The sequence below is a fragment of the Zootoca vivipara genome, chromosome 1, assembly GCF_965207765.1.
Source record: "Zootoca vivipara chromosome 1, rZooViv2.hap1.1, whole genome shotgun sequence".
NCBI lineage: Eukaryota > Metazoa > Chordata > Lepidosauria > Squamata > Lacertidae > Zootoca > Zootoca vivipara.
The window spans coordinates 53,078,303-53,091,099 of NC_142582.1; the positions used below are offsets into that span (position 1 = coordinate 53,078,303).

Consider the following 12,797-nt stretch of genomic DNA (forward strand, 5'->3'; position numbering starts at 1 on the left):
GCTTCAATAAAAATGATGTAGATTTCGAAGTGACCAAACATCTCATTCTCTTCAGACATAAATCTTGTAGAGGCCAAGAGAGCCCAATCTTACTGCTTTCCTTACTGGCACTTCAGTACTGGAATTCTTCTTTTTCCACTTTGGTGCACTCCAATGCAAGTTATAGTGTTTTGACCATATTCAAATGTGCACATGGATAGAGCTGAACCACTCTGCATACAGATTGAATTATGTTGTTGGCCACACTCAATTTTAACCCACTTCAGGATGCATGTGGTGAGATTATTATTTTTTTCCATCTCTGTGGTAGAACTGCTTTTACTCTCTTGCTGTTTCTTACTGCCTTCGCTTCTCCTGTCCATCTGTAGCAACTGAATGCACAAAGCAACAAGACATGTCTGCTGACAGTTTACAAGGTGCCACATTGCCCTCTGGTGGGTGCAAGGCACAGTAGTTTCAGGCAAATCCTGCATGTGCAACGGAATGTTTGAAAAGCAAAATAATAATAATTACACTATAACATTTAAAAATGGGATCAAGTTAAAGGCACTTCGAGATTGTGCTGTAGTTAAATCGAGGTGTATAAAATCAAAAGTGTGCCTCCTTGGTAAACCTGTGTCCAAGAATGAATAAATCTTCTTTTCAGAAAATATTGTGGCTAAGCTGCTAATCTACTATCTGTGGGCTCAAGTTCAATACTCTGTTCCACTAGTACAGCTGGCTGACTTGCAGGCCATGGTGAACAAAGGTGCAACAGCCGGACCAGAAGAAAACTATAGGACCCCTGCTTCAAGAATGGCTTCTCTCATTCTCACCTCATTGCTTGCAGATCCCACCAGGGGCCAAGACACACAACACACAGTTCTGAGAAGGGTGTACCAATTTAAATTTGAAGACTGGCTGTATGCTAGGAGGAAGAGGAGGATGTTTGCACAACTACATGTTAAGGCCAGCTAGTATGTGTCCAAAAGGAACCCCAGACTCATTTAAGATTGAGAAATACTTGTCTTGCATAACTGAGGCTACTATGAAACTGGAGAGCGGCCAATCCTCTCCTGGCACAGGCAACATGTGAAAAGTCTCTGTGTAACAGTGCCAGGTGTAAAATGGGGTTGTAGTACCTCCTAATGAAATTAACTGCGTTAAATACCCCATGCTGTATTGTGACTGTGACATGACTTACACCTGTTCTGAATCATCAGGGCTGGGGAACCACTTTTGGCCCAAGGGCTGAATTTGTTGTTCCAAAGGTGGAAGTGGGCAAGCCACACCCACCTGCCCACCACCAGACATCAGGCAGAGGAAAGGTAAAGCCACGCCTGCAAAAGAACAATTAGGAGAATACTGTAAGCCTTCGAGCGAATTCTCGATTGTGCCTTTGCAGCTGTGGCTTGAATTTGGCTGTGTCTGAACACTGCATATTTCCCCATGGTGCTACTTTCATCAAGGCTCTGATATAGCTGAAGTGAGCAAGTGTTTCCAACCCCTACCATAAGTAGCAAAACAGGTGAAAGACACTTAATTGAGATGGTGTTGAATTCAAGCTGTGGCTGCAAAGGAACAATGGTGTCAAGAGTTGGGCAGGTGGGAGAGGGTCACCTAAAACAACCTCACAGGCCTACTCACAGGTTGGCGATTCCCTCCACCCCAACTGCTCTTTGTGGATTCAGGAGGTAGGAGAGAAAGACAGTTAAAGAGGAGTGAGGATGTGTGCTGATGTATATAAAAGAGGGGGAGGGGAGATTTGGTGAAAGCTTTCCCCCCTTGCAGAGCAAACCTAGATTCATCTCTCCCTACAGTGCCATCAGCACACATACTTACATGACTGAATCCGCCACAGATCTTCCCCTCTTGCTGTGGGTAATGTAAGCTATCTGACTTTTAAAAATATATATGTTTTAAAAACCGTCACTTGTACATCTAAGCACTCAAAGAGTTTATTTGTTACCTCGGTCCTGGAGAGGATTACATATGTACAAGTAGGACTTGCAATAAAAAAAGGTGCATTGTGGATGGAGTGCTCCTGCTCAGGGGTCCAGCTCAGCCTGCATTGCCCTCTTAAAATGTACTCCATTCCACCTCCCTTTTTGGTTTTCCTCCCCACACCCACCCACTAACCAGCATCCTGGGCACACTGAACATACTGAGTTCTAACTGGACTATTTTGGGAATTGCACTCAGTTTTTTTTCTAAGGATTTTTTGTACTTGTGGTTCCCGTGTATGTGTAGTGTAGTTTAGATACACAAGGATCAATACACCAAGAATGAGCTCACTATTCGTGCATAGGACAGGACAAGAAGACTGGTGAATGCACTTTCAGAGCTCAGAATCTTTTCATGCACATCTTCAGCCTTAAGATACCCACCAAGAGGTATGATTGGGTTTCTCCCCAGAACTAAAATTCTCCACATTGATTCAGATTGAAACTAGCTAATGAACCAAGTTTCATATTTACACCCATCCTACATTCCCAACAGGACTAAGCCAATGAGTAGTAAAAACTGAAAATCAATTTTAAAAAAGATAAAAACTACATTGAACAAGTGCCCTGTTTTTATCCACTAAAAAGCAAATCATTATTTCACCACCAGCATTTTATTATAACCCCTGGTTGTCTGCCCCTCTCAAAGGATAGGTTGCCAAGTAACAAGGCTGGCTCAGGATACAGCTCAGAGGATCACACACAAGCACGCGGGAACCACAGTGCCTCCTTAACCATAAAACCTTTATTTGTTTCAAGTGGCCAAAGGGGGGGAAATCCATTCTTCTTTTGTCTGAAATGCATTATATGGCAGCCGAGAAAGCTGAAGCCTCGCCTCTTTGTCTTCCCTCCCTACCTTGGGGTGAAAGAAAAGGGGGCCAGCACAAAGCTCCTTGACTGGTTACAAAAAAAGAAAAAAAGATACTTTATAAAAATGTATGTGGTATAAGAAGGGGGAGAAAGGAGGAAATAGCCAGGACAGCGGCAGACAGGATCTGACCACCATATGCATGAGTGACTGAATGTGATACAAAGTGCATAAATGTGCCTCGTCCTCCCTCTCCCCTCCCCACCTCCCCCCACCCCCCACCCCACCCCAATCCCTCTAAGTTGTTAGGTGGGGATTCTGGCTCCAGACCCAACATGCTGCCTCCCACCCGTGAACAGCTCACTGGAACTTCAGCTGTCAGGGCCCCAGTAGCAGGAGAGCAACACCTGCAACAAAAAGAAGAATATGATAGGAATTACAAAGCTTGGCAGGCTTATTTGTTATAGTGCAGGAATCCCACCTACAGATTTATGCATCACCGCCCAACTTTGGCTCATGGGCAAAACATGTTAAAGGCTTAGTCTCCCACACAAGCCTACACACCCTTTGGCGCAGCACGTTCGAATCAAGGTGACCTTTCGTAACTGCATAGTTCTTTAGTATGCCAAATTCCCTCTTCAGTTCTCTTTCAATTAGAATTCCCAAGGAACCAATCTTCCATTTCCCTAACCAAAATAAATGGAAAGTCATGTGTAGCATTGCCCACAAGGTGGCCAAAAGTTCCTAGAATAACCTGCAAGTTGCAGATGCAGGATGTTTCCCACCACATGTGGTTCCAGCTGCTAGAATGCTACTCTAGTTCCTGGAATAATTTCCCAAAGGATAGCCATGGTAGTCTGGTGCAGCAAAGACAGCCCAAAGAGTAACAAATGTATTATGACCTAAACCTTTGTAGACTAGCGTTCATTCTGTCCAATACACGGAAGTGCTATGTCACGGCCTGTACTTTTTGCATTTCATTTGCTTCTATCCTCATAAACCCACACAGCCCAAAAGCGCACATGCGTACTTAGGACAATATGTCATGCATCTGATGAAATGGAGTCTAGTCTACAAATGTTTGTGCCTTGATAAACATGTAAGTCTTGAAGGTGACGAAAGACTGTTGTTTTTGCAACAATTCCCAGGTCAACCAGTGCAGCATTCATTGGGAATTGCTCTATACCAGTCACACCTCTTCAGCATGGCAGCTAGTTTCCTCACCTACAATACAGTATGCACATACCATTTACACAGGAATCAAAGCACATGAATCATCCTGTGATGGTCATGTCATTTTACATTAACTGCTATGGACCTCTGACAAATGGCAAATGTTTTAGGCTCCTTTACTGCAGCGGTCTGTGGGGTTACAAACAGCTAGGCAAGAGCATGATTATCATGAACATGCATGATAATTCACCTATGTAGGATGCCAGAGTGCCAATTACCGCAATACAAGCACAGATAATCCACTAGTGCAGCCCTCTGGGCTCATGCAGTCCTTCTAACTATAGCTTTGCCCTTATAGTACCAGGACTAACCCAGTATACATCACCAGAGTGGTAAATGGAAAGGTCAAAAAGAACAGGATTCCCCAAGCTATCCCCTAGCCCCGCCCCACACAAACACAACAAAAATAAATGTGTACTGAAAAGCACTGCATTTGAAATCACACTTTTGTGCAAAAGCTAACACAAGCAGCCTGAAGCTGCTGAGTGCAATCTGGACAAGACTGCAGCAAGGGCTCGCGGAAGAGAATTTGGGGTATATGGATACTAGCAGGGAAGAGATTTAATAGCCACTCCTATACCTCTGTCCAACTGACATCCACTATGAAGAGAGCTTCGACTTCCAGGAGGCCTAAATGCCTCCTCTTCTCTCAGATAACAATACAGAGGTCTTAATGCTTGATGTACAACAGCCACAGACATTTTTCTGTGAGCATGCTTGAAAAACTGCCAAAATTCCAACACACTTTTCTTGCAGCTGCAGAACAAAAATGGCCAGCTGTGCTGAATGTAGTGCACTTGGAAAGCAACGATGATCCCACTTGCACAAATATTAGGGATCAGATGCCCATTTGGAAAGCTAGATATAAGCCCTGCGTCTGAGAAGAGAAACTTGCCTGAATGTTTTTATTTCAAGACTTCTTCTTTTTCAACTTCAGGACTTGCAGCCAATTGGGTGAGGATGTTTCTGACCTAGGGGAGTCAGGAAATGGTTAAAAGCAAAAGGTGGAACTACCGTACGATAGAAAAAAAATGGGGTTACCCACATTCCAGAAGCAAAATGATGGACCTGGATGCTCAGAAATAGTTTGAATACCAATGCTCAGCATGCAGCCACACAGACATGCCACTATATACAATTTCCCAACCCCTCCAACACTACACAGGCAAGGAGGCAGAGTGCAGAGAACAGGATCTAAGAGCCCTCCACCACTAATCCCTCCCCCATCTAAAATGTCTCATGAGTTGTGGGCAAGAAGCCTGAAGGAGCAGGTAGTACTGTGGCCCATGGCAGAACCCAAAATCACAACACTAAGTAACAAGGTTTGCCCCAAAATTATATATTTATTATGTTTCTTATTTATTTCAGTTACTTCTACCTGCCTTTGCTCACAGAAGTGGACTAAGGCAGCTTACAACAAGACCATGGCTACAGTCATAAAATACAAATCATAAATACAAACCAGTAAGACAACAGTTGAAAACAACAATTAAAGCATCATGGAGAGAGGCCAGGTTAAGTGAACACCTGCTGGAATAAGATATTCTTCACTGCTTGTTGAAGGGCAAGCAATGAGGAAGTCAAGTGCATCTCCCTAGGCAGGCTGTTCCTTAATCTGGACACCACAACAGAGAAGGCTTTCTCTCTCACACACACAGACATAAGCCCATTAGTTGTATCTCTAACAGCAAGGGAATATAGTAGAGGGTCTCTGTAGCGGAACAGCATTCCTGCGCAGGTTCGCATGGGAGAAGGCAATTCCAAAAGTAAAAGTACATCCAGTTTCAAACTTTTTGTAACAACGGTTTTTGAATGCTCAAGGAGAGAGCAGACAACTGCAAAGTTTATTTTAAAAATGAGAAAATGAGGTCATTTGCTGGGAACACATCACTGAACTCCAAAATCTGATTTAGGACAATACTTTTATTAGGCCAACTAAAAATGTCACAAAACAGCGTACAAGCTTTCAAGTTGCCCAGAACTCTTTATCAGGCTGGATGTTGAAAATGCAACAAAGGGGGAGAGAGAGAAGAGGAGGGAAAGGCCATGAGTCTGCATCAGGTAAGAGTCCTAACGCACAATGCCTTTGTCCCTCTCCTTCTAGCTGAAAGCCAACCACTAAGAGGTCTTGACTAGTTGGCATGTCAGAGTCTCATTCAATGCCAGCACTAAAAAGACAAAACATTCCACCAACTAAGAATGACTATGCATTGTTCGGAGCAGAGAAGGGTGGGGGAGTAGAACTTGTGGTCTTCCAGATGTGGATGGACCGCAACTCTCCTCAGCCCCAGCCAGCATGACCAGCAGTCAGGGACAATGGGAGTTTCAGTTTGATAACATACGGAGGACCATAATTGCACATCCATGACTTAGAGCAGGCATCCCCAAACTGCGGCCCTCCAGATGTTTTGGCCTACAACTCCCATGATCCCTAGCTAACAGGACCAGTTGTCGGGGAAGATGGGAAATGTAGTCCAAAATATCTGGAGGGCCGAACTTTGGGGGTGCCTGACTTAGAGGGACAAATGGTATATAGACACCTGTAACTGACCAACAATAGGCCAGCAAAGTCCATATGATTGGACAAATGCTCTCCGTTCGGGATTCCAGCTGTTCCATTCCATTCTTCCCCATCCCTGGTTTTCCCTAGTCAAGGAACATTCTGTACTCATTAAGCACACTTAGTTCTCAATGGGATATTATTTTGGGAAGGAGGCATTCCCCTCAAAAAGGTTTCTTCCATCAAGATTTTTCGTACTTCTGCAAACCTGGGGTGCTGCCTCTTGTGCATGGGTGGTGATGTTCTGACTACATTAAGCAATGGCACTTGGAGAATTGAGAACACTGATAGTAAATATGATCTTTATCCTAATTTTCTTTGTATTGTTGGCTGCTGCCTTTCTTTTACTATAGTTGCTAGAAAGAGTTGCAGTACACTCACGTTCTGCAGCAAGCAGGATAACCACCACCGACATACCGACATATGTTATTTTCCACCACCACACACCTACCCTGAGGATTTCTCTGGTTTGGGTGGCAGCACCAGAGGCTTCCCAGTGATGTTGGCAATCTTGCATGATTTAGAGCGCTGAACATGGGTTTCCTTGGCCTCACTTTGTGGATCCCCTTCCTCAGCAGAACGGTTTCGGCCTCGCAACTTGGCCTGGGATTGAGGACAACAGGTTTACAAAAGCAGGCATTTAGCAAAACACCTAAAATTTGCTTAGAGTTGTCCTACTCCCTGATCTTTCACTGGCAATTTTCTGTTTTTTTCTCACAACTGCCCCCTGCACTTCCTTTACCATCAGGGGCTGGAGGTTAGATAGTAATCCCCTCTGACAAAGCAAAAGACCTATCTCAAGTGTGTGGAAGCTTTTAGCTCCATGGGCCAGGATTGCCTTGCAAGCCAAATTGGACAGAAAAAGTCTGTGAGCCAAAACAAGCCTTGCAAGGCCACCCATTTGTCAATCACCTCACTAAAACAGTGAAAAACGTTTTGTTTTAGCAGGACTTTCAATGCCAACACCTTTTTATAACAGGAGATTTGCATTGAACCTACTGCTAAAGCAAAGGTTTTTCATCCTTTCATTTTAGCAGGGGTTTCAATGCACACACTTCCCTTCCTTATCACAAAGGGTTCACATTGAAACTCCTGCTAAAACAAATGTTTTTTCCACCATTTTAGTAGGATTTCAAGGCAAACCCCTTCCTGAACCCCTGGCCGCCTATAGGCCAGAGGTTCATCAGCTATTTAGTCAAGCATCCTGGTTCCTCATAGTAGCTAACCAGATGCCTATCAAATATGAGTGAAATAGCATTCTACCATTGGTGATCTTCAGCAAATGATGTTCAGTGGCATGATGGAAGTAATGTTTATCCACCATGACTTGGAAGCATTGGCTGTCTCATTCTCCATGAGTTTTTCTTCCATCTCCTTTCATTCAGTACTTTGATTTCAGCTTGGAATTCTAACATTGAACATTCCACTATCTGATAGCAAAGGCCACTCAGTTTTTATGAGCCAACCCATATTTGTTAGCATTGTGTCATTCTTCATCCTGTCCCCAACCCCTTTCCAGGTACTACCTTCAATGCCGATGGGTTCAGGCCTGGGAAGAGGGGGACCTTTACCCCCTTTGACAGTGGAGATGTTCGTGACTTCCTGCTCCTTGGCTCCTCTGGGGCATCTTCATCAGAGACCGCAGAAGCTATTCGAGGCTCTAAACAGGGAATAAAATGACAATACCATAATGCAGAAGAACCCATGCTGACACCATGTGACGCATTTTAATCCATGCCCCAACAGGAGGAAAAGAATGACATAATCTAAAGTGCAGCGCCTAGAAAGCAGCAATGACAGGCAACCTAGGACACTCCTGTTGGAAACCTTTGTCACACCAAGTCATGCTATATGTGGCACATCTGCTGAAGCCTATAACTAAGCCTAAGTACATGTAACTGAAGCAACCACATACTGCTGCCTTGGTTATCCCCTCTTCACTCTGTCAAATTCTAGACTGCAAGCTCTAGATAGAAGCTTGAACTCTTGTATTGGTGGCATAATATAAACGACCTTAAGATGGCCTGACCCTAAGCACTGCCTGTGTAGTGAAGGCTGCCTGGGAATCATATGCAAGCTGCCTAGAGCTTTTTGTGAAGAAAGGTGAGAATGTAAGTTAACAAAATAAGCCACACACAAAATGACATAAGACACAAAGAGATAACACACCCAACACACTTCAGTAACAGGTGTTGGGAATACACCAAAGGTGGCTACATGCCAGGCCCAGCATGCAACACTCCATGCTACCTGTGGAATCTCTGAACATCCAATTGTCTCCGTCGTTCTCGGAAAGAGCACCTCCAGACCGGGTGGCTGGTGCACGATGACCTCGCTTACGGCCCAAATTAACACGGTCACGATACACAGTGTTGTCAAGAACCTCTGTATCCTGAAAGCATACAGAAGAGGAGAACAAAGATCAGAGAAACACTTCTCCCTCGATGAATGCACAGCAACACCCAGAGTGCCCCCATAGATTCTTCTCAGCTTCAGTTCCTTCAAGGAGCAGAAACTGAAGAGTACTTCATACACTTTCCAGAGACATGCACAGCTTGCAGGACCACGGCTAGCAAAACATCCACATATTCCCACAAAGCCTGAGCTCAACCATTAACAACTTGTCCTTTCATTAAAAACTGTTAATACCGTGTTTCTCATATTTTAAGGCATCCCCCCAAAATAAGCCATGACAGGATTTCAAAGGGTTGGTTAAAAATAAGACATACCCCGAAAATAAGCACTATCGCAAAGCCCCGACCGAGCGAGAGGCGAAGCCGCGGGACCCAGCAGGAGCTCCCTGCCTGCTTCCCCGAGCCGTAGCGCATCGGGGGACAGAGCCAAAGATTGGCGGGCGCTCCTTGCTGGGCTTGACAAGCCCGGGAAACAGCGCCCGCCGATCTTCGGCCCTGTGCTGTGTGACAGGCGGGGGTGGGGGGGAAGCGGAGATCGTTCTCCGCTCTCCCCCCACCCCCGCCTGTCATCGAAGATCGCCGGGCGCTCCTTGCTGGGCTTGACAAGCCCGGCAAACAGCGCCCGCCGATCTTCGGACCTGTGCTGTGTGACAGGTGGGGGGGGAAGCGGAGAGCGTTCTCCGCTCTCCCCCCACCCCCGCCTGTCACCGAAGATCGGCGGGCGCTGTTTGCTGGGCTTGACAAGCCCGGCAAACAGCGCCCGCCGATCTTCGGCCCTGTGCTGTGTGACGGGCGGGGGTGGGGGGGAAGCGGAGATCATTCTCCGCTCTCCCCCCACCCCCGCCTGTCACCAAAGATCGGCGGGCGCTCCTTGCTGGGCTTGACAAGCCCGGCAAACAGCGCCCGCCGATCTTCGGCCCTGTGCTGTGTGACAGGCGGGGGTGGGGGGGAAGCGGAGATCGTTCTCCGCTCTCCCCCCACCCCCGCCTGTCACCGAAGATCGGCGGGCGCTGTTTGCTGGGCTTGACAAGCCCGGCAAACAGCGCCCGCCGATCTTCGGCCCTGTGCTGTGTGACAGGCGGGGGGGGGGAAGCGGAGATCGTTCTCCGCTCTCCCCCCACCCCCGCCTGTCACCGAAGATCGGCGGGCGCTGTTTGCTGGGCTTGACAAGCCCGGCAAACAGCGCCCGCCGATCTTCGGCCCTGTGCTGTGTGACGGGCGGGGGTGGGGGGGAAGCGGAGATCGTTCTCCGCTCTCCCCCCACCCCTGCCTGTCACCGAAGATCGGCGGGCGCTGTTTGCTGGGCTTGACAAGCCCGGCAAACAGCGCCCGCCGATCTTCGGCCCTGTGCTGTGTGACGGGCGGGGTGGGGGGGAAAGCGGAGATCGTTCTCCGCTCTCCCCCCACCCCTGCCTGTCACCGAAGATCGGCGGGCGCTGTTTGCCGGGCTTGACAAGCCCGGCAAACAGAGCCCGCCGATCTTCGGACCTGTGCTGTGTGACAGGCGGGGGTGGGGGGGAAGCGGAGATCGTTCTCCGCTCTCCCCCTACCCCCGCCTGTCACCAAAGATCGGCGGGCGCTCCTTGCTGGGCTTGACAAGCCCGGCAAACAGCGCCCGCCAATCTTCGGCCCTGTGCTGTGTGACGGGCGGGGGTGGGGGGGAAGCGGAGATCGTTCTCCGCTCTCCCCCCACCCCCGCCTGTCACCGAAGATCGGCGGGCGCTCCTTGCTGGGCTTGACAAGCCCGGCAAACAGCGCCCGCCGATCTTCGGACCTGTGCTGTGTGACAGGCGGGGGTGGGGGCGAAGCGGAGATCGTTCTCCGCTCTCCCCCTACCCCCGCCTGTCACCAAAGATCGGCGGGCGCTCCTTGCTGGGCTTGACAAGCCCGGCAAACAGCGCCCGCCAATCTTCGGCCCTGTGCTGTGTGACGGGCGGGGGTGGGGGGGGGAAGCGGAGATCGTTCTCCGCTCTCCCCCCACCCCCGCCTGTCACCGAAGATCGGCGGGCGCTCCTTGCTGGGCTTGACAAGCCCGGCAAACAGCGCCCGCCGATCTTCGGCCCTGTGCTGTGTGACAGGCGGGGGTGGGGGCGAAGCGGAGATCGTTCTCTGCTCTCCCCCCACCCCCGCCTGTCACCAAAGATCGGCGGGCGCTGTTTGCTGGGCTTGACAAGCCCGGCAAACAGCGCCCACGTGCACTTTATTAAAAAATAAGACATCCCTTGAAAATAAGCCATGTCGTGTTTTTTTGAGGAAAAAATTAATATAAGACATGTCTTATAATATGAGAAACACGGTATGTGTCGGTTTTCTTCTATTTCTTGCCCCAAATACTCTTCCATGGTTGGCTCACCTTCTAAATTTTAGGTGAACTACTGACAGCTATGAGTAGAGGAAGGCAGGGAGAACCGCATTGCATCAGGCTGCTTACATTTTCCAGGGATGTCACTCAAGTCTAAAGTGTGGGATGAGACTGGTTACCAAAAGCCTGGACACACTAGCTCTGCCCATGTAGCACAACACAAGAGCATCACCAGGCTGTGTGGGAGGGCTTCCGGGCAGACTGGCATGGGTGGTTGGCTGAAACCTTTCCTACAAATGATTTACAGCTTGCATGAAAACACCAAGGGACAAAAATAATTTTGGTTCAGGTTGCTCAACTGGAATGGCAACATTAGAAAAAGAATTTAGATTTCTCTTCTCGCTCTCTAGTCTTCCAGCTTATTTCCCACTTCAGCAGCAAGACATAAGATGTTTGTTGGAGGACTCATGACTCATTAGTCAACTTGTGAAGCCTGAAATATTATCTGGAGTCAGCTACCAAAATCCAGCCAAAAAAGGCAAGGTTATGAGCTATTCTTTATACATAGAATCACAGAATCATAGAATTGTAGTTGGAAGGGACCATGAGGGTCCCCTAGTCCAACCCGCTGCAATGCAGGCATCTTTTGCCCAACGTGGGGCTCAAACCCATGACCCTGAGATAAACACGCTGAGAGTCTCACGCTCTACTGACTTAGCTATCCCTCTCAATCCAGAAGCAATTCTAGAAGATGACAAAACCCTTTGTAAAGCAGGTCTGAAATGGAGCATTTGCCTGAAAGAAAGCATTAGGAACCAATGTTTCTATATCAGCTACGCATTTAAATGATTGCATTGGTAAAAGCCCCTCAAACCTTAGAATTGCTGAGAACGTACAAGCCCATATCTTGCAGGCTCAGGGGTCATGGAGGTACCTCAGAAACATCTTAAGTACTACTTACCTCTAAGAAGATGAAGTTCTCCCCTTCAGCAGCAATAGCTCCCTCTGAAGCAGGAGCCTTCTGTGATATGGGCTGTGCAGCTTGACTTCCATTTTGCTCTGGATGATTCAAAACTTGCAGGTCCACAGGTAGCTGACTCCCATTTCCACTGTCTAACTGGCTGTCCCCACCATCTGCAGCAGACAAAGCTTTTCCATCCTCTTTTGCTGAGAAAGGCAGTCCTTCAGCCCTTTCAGCTAGAGCCCCCTGGTTATTACGCAAGCTGCGCAGTATCCTCTCTTCTTCTGAATGGCAGCTGTGGAAGGAGGCAGGTCTCTTCTGCTGGGCCACCTCTTTGACAGCACTATTGGAAACCATGTCTTCCTGCAGACAGCTGGGGCTGGAGAGTCGCTCACTACGGAATCTTCTGCTTGGATGTCAGATAATGAAAGTTAGGGTAAGGTTCTTCTTAAGTCTTATCAACAGGGCTCTCACTAACCTAGCAAAATTCTCCCTTCCCAACTCCAAGCATCTCCATATCTCCTAATCACCCCAAAG

At 47.9% G+C, this 12,797-nt stretch overlaps 1 protein-coding gene across 9 annotated transcripts in view; it reads right to left on the reverse strand.

Annotated features, from left to right (window-relative positions):
- Positions 1–2,705: 2,705 nt before the first annotated feature.
- The window catches only part of CNOT12 (CCR4-NOT transcription complex subunit 12), a 32,181-nt gene continuing 22,089 nt past the window's right edge, over positions 2,706–12,797 (reverse strand). For 5 of the 9 annotated variants that reach the window (XM_088664055.1, XM_035125094.3, XM_035125084.3 and 2 more), the window contains exons 7-12: positions 12,261–12,669; positions 8,834–8,975; positions 8,110–8,243; positions 7,035–7,186; positions 4,919–4,994; positions 2,706–3,197 (exon numbers count right to left, since the gene is read on the reverse strand). In XM_088664055.1, coding sequence (XP_088520181.1) covers positions 4,934–4,994; positions 7,035–7,186; positions 8,110–8,243; positions 8,834–8,975; positions 12,261–12,669 — 898 coding nt within the window. In that variant the 3' untranslated portion in view covers positions 2,706–3,197; positions 4,919–4,933. The remainder of the gene's footprint in view (positions 3,198–4,918; positions 4,995–7,034; positions 7,187–8,109; positions 8,244–8,833; positions 8,976–12,260; positions 12,670–12,797) is intronic. The other 4 variants (XM_088664062.1, XM_088664051.1, XM_035125077.3 and 1 more) reach the window with 1 other exon arrangement.